The following is a 6,611-nucleotide window of genomic DNA, read 5'->3' as shown; positions in this document are numbered from 1 at the left end:
AATTTCAGCTCTATTAACGGCATCTGTTTTTATTGTTTGCTTTCATGTTTCTATTTTCCTTTCATTACCATCTACTTATGTGTATGTATATATATGCATATATATATGCAATGTGTATGTGTATCGACTGTGAAAATAAGGCAAGGAAATTGTAAGTCAATCGATTGGTTCATACAACATTGTGGACTTAGTTGAAAATTAAATGCGTAAGTCAAAAATTATGTGTTGGTATTTGTATTTTAGAGGATGTCTATTAACAGACAGCATGCATTGCAGCGTGCGTATATAGATAAGATAGAACAAATGCCAACTTATAACGCGTAGAACCACAAGTGAGATCTCTCAATGAGAGAAATAAAAAAGTACTCCTTTTGACATGATTTTCACTCTGTTATTACTCGTTCTGAAACTGAAAAGCAGGTAAAGATAGTTTTCAGAGATACAATAAAATGCAACACTTCAATAACTAACTAAGAAAAAGTTAACTTTTGTAGCTAAAAATATAAAAATATGCTTGTTTAAATATTTTGATAAAAGTGGTTTAGTTCTAATCATTGTAGAAAGTTTTGCCATATATACAAGCGAGCATCGCTTGCATCAATACATACCTTTTACAAACAAAGGGTGAGGATGCCCTCGATGCCTTTTTAAAAATGCTATAAAATAAAAGGATCAGTTTTTTTGTTTATATTGCTAAATTGGAACGAATTGCTTAGTCGACCTCCTCGATATTGGGGCCGGCAACGGCACTAACTGCACCAGCACTACCTGCTCCTGGGAAGCCACCAGGCATACCGCCGGGGATACCACTGCAGAACCGCCGGTATCTTGGTACAACTTGGTAATAATTGGATTGCACACCGATTCCAATTCTTTTTGGCAGTTGTCGTATTCTTCTTTTTTTTCGTTGCACGTGTCCCAATGGTTGCGCCTTCTGGTTCGGACAACTTAGTCTTCATATCCTCCTCCTCTAAAATAGCCTTCATGTTAATGCAGTATGACTCCAATGAGTTCTTGGCGGCGATTGTCTCCTTTGGTATCTCAGCTTCAGTGCGGCACTTCTCGGTTTTGTCAAGCATACGTTCAACATACTCCTTAGACAGACGGTCCTTATCATTAGTGAAGGAAATCTTGTTTTTCTTATTAGTGGAACATGTCAGAGCGGTTACGATCAAGATACTGTTAGCGTCAATTTCGAAGGTGACTTCAATCCATGACACACCAGGCGGTGCTGGTGGAATACCAGACAGTTCGAATTTGCCGAGCAAATTGTGCCCTAGGTCATAGCACGTTCAGCTTCATATACCTGAATCAATACACCGGGCTGATTGTCCGAGTAGGTAGTAAACGTCTGAGTCTGCTTGGTTGGAATGGTGGTGTTCCGCTTGATCAATATACTCAACACACCGCCAGCGGTTTCAATACCCAAGGAGAGGGGAGTAACGTTGAGCAGGAGCAGATCTTGTACTTCTTCGGATTTCTCACCGTGAATGATGGCAGCTTGGCTCCCTGATACATAGTCAGCATTTAATTCTTCGAAACGAGCACGAGTGATCGAAGTACAGAAAACGACACCTTTGAGCAACGAGTCAATTCCAATTCTAACTTGAGTGGATGAAGAAAAAGTACGCTTTGGGCGCTCACAATCTGTACGCAGACGACGCAGCGCACGCTTATTGGCAGTCAGATCCTTTTTCTGCTTGCGCTTAAACTTCTGGACGAAGTGCGTGACGAGACCACTGCTGAAATGTTCACCACACAAGTATGTGCCAGCCGACTTGCAGACAGAATGGACACATCAGAAGTACCACTATCCAAATCGAAGATCACCAGCAGCCTTTTTGTCCAAACCGTAAGCAATAGTAACGGCACTTGGCTCAATAATAATACGCAACACATTCAAACCAGCAATGGTACCAACATTGGGCACAGCGATCACCTTCATGTTGGTCAATACTATCGATTCAATTTTTACAGGAAAGCAAGTGTTCTTCTCATCCTTGTAGGTGACGCTCATCTTTGGTTTACCATTAAGATTAACCACTTCGAAGGGTCAGTGCTTGATAAAAGACTGAACGTTGGCATCATCGAATTTGCGGACAATCAATCGTTTTGCATCGAAAATTGTGTTAGTGAGGTTCATAGCAACCTGATTCCTTGGCAGCATTGCCCATCAGATGCTTTGTTTCGATGAAGGCAACATACCTATTATGGGGTAGTACGATTACCCGGCTCATTGGTTATGACTTCAACTTTGCCATGCTGGAATACACCCACACAGGAGTAGGTAGTGCCTAAATGAATACCAATATCAGGAGCTTTAGACATCTCTATTGTACTATTTTATTTAAAATGCACTTGTGAGAGCTATCGATATCGATAACTACTATTGTTTGACTACTGATAATGGCAAACTGTATTGACATTTCTGTTCTGTAAGATTTAGCAAGTCATCATGAATTGTTTAGCGCTTTCAAATTGTGCAAATTTACTTTAAAAAAAATCTGTGCGCGAAGTTCAGAGAGCATTGGCGGGGTATCATCGGTCCTTTCTCGGTCCCTTACGAAATGGAGGGAGGAGCTGCCACTACGGTGAATAACGAGCGATGCTACCTAACTTTTTGTTTCCAAAAAATAATAAGTTGGTACCAACAAGACGATGCAACTTGCCATACAGAGCTCTAACCAATCGCCTTATTGCACTATTCAACCCACCATTGACGCCATACGGCCAGTAAATTCTAGCTTTCGTGGATCCCATCGATCTAACATGCAGGAGTACAGCAGCCTTGAAAAAGGATTTTCTAAAACTTGAGCACGCAGCCAGAAGCTTGGGCCTCCCGGTAAACAAATCATAAACGAAGCTTTTGTACACTGGAAAAGTTCCAAATGAATGTAAATCTGCAATATTGATCATTATTGGCATCATTCAAATGTCTTGGAACTCTGTCGATGCAACAGCCAAACAAGAAATGTGTGCAAGGCCCCAGGTGGGAAACGTGGTCATCTTTTTGCTATGCAAGGCTCTAAGTTCTCTGTTTCTTTCTAAGCAAACGAAGCTGAAACTCAGTAAGACAATAATCAAGCCTCTCGCTACTTATGCTTCTGAAACCCGGGAGATGCGCAAGGTGGATGACGAAAAACTTAACGTATTTGAGTGCAAAATTCTATGCAGCATTTTTGAACCAGTGCGGATAGCTCAAGTCAAGTACCGCCTATGTTGCAGCGATGAATGCCTAGCTGAGCTGGACGACTTCCAATGCGCCGACTACATCAAGCTTCAGCGTCTTAAGTGAGCGGGACATATTCTGAGGATGGACCCAAACGAAATTGCAAACAAGACTAAGCTGTATGTGCCCTATAAAATGGGTAGCCCAAGAAAAACCTGGATGTGTACAGTTAATGATGACGCCAAGATATTTGGACTGTAAAAGTGAAGAATGTCTGCAAAGGATCGAGATTCTTGATAGAAGTTATTGAGGGAGGCAAAGTTTCAACCCGGATCGGCACACCAACAATAACGATTTTGCTTTTCTTTTTTTTGTTATCGGGACAACTAACAACTACAGCACTCAGACAACATTAAGTCCATTGTACTGCATTCAAGTTCCCTTTTCAATTCCCTTTTTAATTTAATTAAATCTACCCGACTACCGAAGAAATCTGAGTAGATCTTGTGGTGCCAAGGAGCCAAGACGGTCACTTCTTAACACATCAGTGCCAAAGACCTCAAGCCTGATTCGAGCATAGGCCGGGCAGATGCACAGAAAGTGGTCCTCATCCTTATCTTCCTCCTCTCCGCATGCTGGGCAGAGTGCACTATCTGAGATGTTTACCTTTTCCATGTGCTTTGTCCATAGAAAAATGCCCGTAAATAGTCCAAACAGCTGCCTACAGTCCCTTCTGCTTAATGACAGGAGGATCTACTACAGCCGATTGGACATGGCACGAAACATCAGTTTTTATGTCAAGCTATTACAAAAACACCCGATAGTATGTGATAAAGAGCAAACAAGCCGGCATCGCACCCTGTATATGTATATGCAACTTTGGCATGTATTTTGTACGCCAACAATCTGCTTGTTGTGAATTTTGTTGTGAGTTGAATAAAGTTCGCTAAGTTCAAGCATGATTTGTACTGGCTACTGCCGGAGACTACAATTACCAAGGATGTTTTATGTGCATATATGCATGCATATGTACATATGTATATGTACATATATGTATATGTAAGTACAAACATGCTTAGCTGTTGCATTATCCAAAACCAGGGCAGAGGAACAGCAATTGTTGGAAAGTTTGTATTAGAGAGTTTCCTGTTTTTTGTTTTTTTTTGTTCGTTGGTTAATTAATTAGCGATTGTGGACCAGTACATATACGTACAAGTAATAACGTATACACGAACACACTCACATATGCTCGTGGGCGCTGTTTTGCAGTAGTTTCACTTACAAGTTACTGGCACCCGGCACTTGCATTGCTTCTTTAAACAGTGGAGTTAATGGATATGAAACTTATACGGAAAATAATTAAATTACTAAATATTCATAACATTCGGAGACTGGGTATTTTGCCATAAAATTTGCATCGTTCATGTTCATAAACTGGCGTACTGCTCGGGCTCTTGGCAGGAAGGTGCTTAATCTCATTTACAGCCTATTATTCTTGATTTGTTATTACTGCCGAACACATTCCAATTCTCCGCTGCTCATTATCATTATAACGGCAAATTGCTATACATATAATCCCTCCTGCCTACATTATAAGCAAAAGCGACTACGCTGTAGTATCCAAGTATTCACCCTGCATTGAAATATTTCCTTTTATGCATAACACACAAACGCACACATACACATTCATCGAATGAGAAACGGCATACCTTTGCTGCTGATGGTGTAGAAATTTAATTTGCTGCTAATGTTCTTAATGTCAAGTAAATCTTTGTTGCAATTGGATTGGGGTGCAATGCACTGATATCCCTATTAATGTTTTTGTCCCAGATTTTTTTTAACAGTTTCTTTATAGCCACCCTTATTTTGGTTTTCGATACTTGTTTGTTTAGTGTTTATTTGAAAGTTTCTATAACACAGCGAGTCTGTGCGATATTTCTGAAAATGCATTGGCGGTTTAATTTTTATTTTTTTATTTTTCCCTCAATTTTTTTCAGCCCTGCCTGCGGAAATTGAAAATGGTGATAACACGGAAAACGCTCAGTTCATTGAAGGTGAAGAGGAGGAAGACTACGATGAAGAGAATGAAGAATACCCAGGTAAAATTGGTTTTTTGTCTGCTTTTTTTATGACATTCAAATTCTGGTGTGAACAAAGACATCCCTTTAAATCGGTCTGTACGATAAAAATTTAATTTTATTCTTTCGCACGCAGATGAAGAACTCGTCGAGAAGCCATTCAAATTTGAGGACTTTGCGAAAAGGTGAGTGCATTGTTCAGTAAATGTAAATCGGCTATTTATGTGAAGCAAAAAAAAAAAAAACAAAAATAAATAAATAATAATTGCAATAAGATAGCAAAAATGTAATAAAATAGAATAAAAAAAAAATAAACTTACTTTATTGTTAATATGATATAATAATTACGACAAAATAATATTAAATTAAACGAAATCAACTTAAATTAACCAAAATTAAATGTAATAAAATAAAAAAATACTTAGCCAAGTTAAATAAATTAAGAAATATAAAACAAAATAGAATAAATAAAAACCTAATGAAAAAACATAAATGCGCAAAAATAAAATGCAATACAATGAAGTAAAAAATTTTTTTTTTAAATTAACCAAAATGAAGTGTTATGAAATAAAAAGAATGTATTAAGATAATTTAAACTATTTTAAATAAACTAATATAGGATAAATAAATAAAACAAAATAAAATACAGAAAAACACAAAGAAAAAAATACAATAAATTAATTCCAATGCAATGAAATAAAATAAAACTGAATTAAATTAACCAAACTAAAATATAACGAAATAAAAAAATTATTAAATTTCATTAATTTATTTTAAATAAAATAGAGGGAATAAAAAATAAATGAATTAAAAAAAAATGTTAACTAAGTAAATTAAAATAAAATAAAAAATAAAATGGAATAAAATAAGTTAAGCTATAATGAAATAAATTAAATTAGATTAAACAAATTTAGGTTAAATTAACCACCATTGAGTGTTATAAAAAAAATAATATTCATTAATGTATTTTAAATAAAAGAAAAAAAGAATAAAAACGAAACAAGATAAAATGAATTAAAAAAATTGAAGAAAATAAGGTAAAATAAAATAAGAAAACTAAAACAGAATAAAAAATTACGAAAAATAAAGTAAGTTAGAACGAAATAGAAAAAGCAATAAAATAATCAATAGAATAAAATAAAATAAAATAAAATAAAGAGACCATAATAGGCCATATATTTTCTTGATTGATAAATCTCAAAAGACTGGATGTATAGTTGATATTGCTGTTCCTTTTAATAAAAACATGCAAAAACCATATGCGAAAAAAAATATCCAAATATTCTGAAGGAAGGTGCACATAGTATCAATTATCATATCATCCCACGGACTAGTGCATAAAAACTTAGCAGACAACGTGAAAA

At 36.3% G+C, this 6,611-nt stretch overlaps 1 protein-coding gene and 1 pseudogene across 1 annotated transcript in view; one reads left to right on the top strand and one right to left on the bottom strand.

Annotated features, from left to right (window-relative positions):
* Positions 1–712: 712 nt before the first annotated feature.
* LOC129236330 (heat shock 70 kDa protein cognate 4-like) lies at positions 713–2,328 on the bottom strand (annotated as a pseudogene).
* A 2,597-nt stretch (positions 2,329–4,925) lies between these two features.
* Positions 4,926–6,611, top strand: part of LOC129237507 (protein timeless homolog) — a 61,553-nt gene continuing 59,867 nt past the window's right edge. Inside the window, exons 1-3 of the mRNA XM_054872305.1 lie at positions 4,926–4,932; positions 5,167–5,268; positions 5,384–5,432. Of these exons, the coding sequence (XP_054728280.1) occupies positions 4,926–4,932; positions 5,167–5,268; positions 5,384–5,432 (158 nt within the window). The remainder of the gene's footprint in view (positions 4,933–5,166; positions 5,269–5,383; positions 5,433–6,611) is intronic.

Source organism: Anastrepha obliqua, chromosome 1, assembly GCF_027943255.1.
Source record: "Anastrepha obliqua isolate idAnaObli1 chromosome 1, idAnaObli1_1.0, whole genome shotgun sequence".
NCBI lineage: Eukaryota > Metazoa > Arthropoda > Insecta > Diptera > Tephritidae > Anastrepha > Anastrepha obliqua.
Note: the sequence above shows the minus strand (reverse complement) of the source record. Positions and strands in the feature narration are given on the sequence as shown.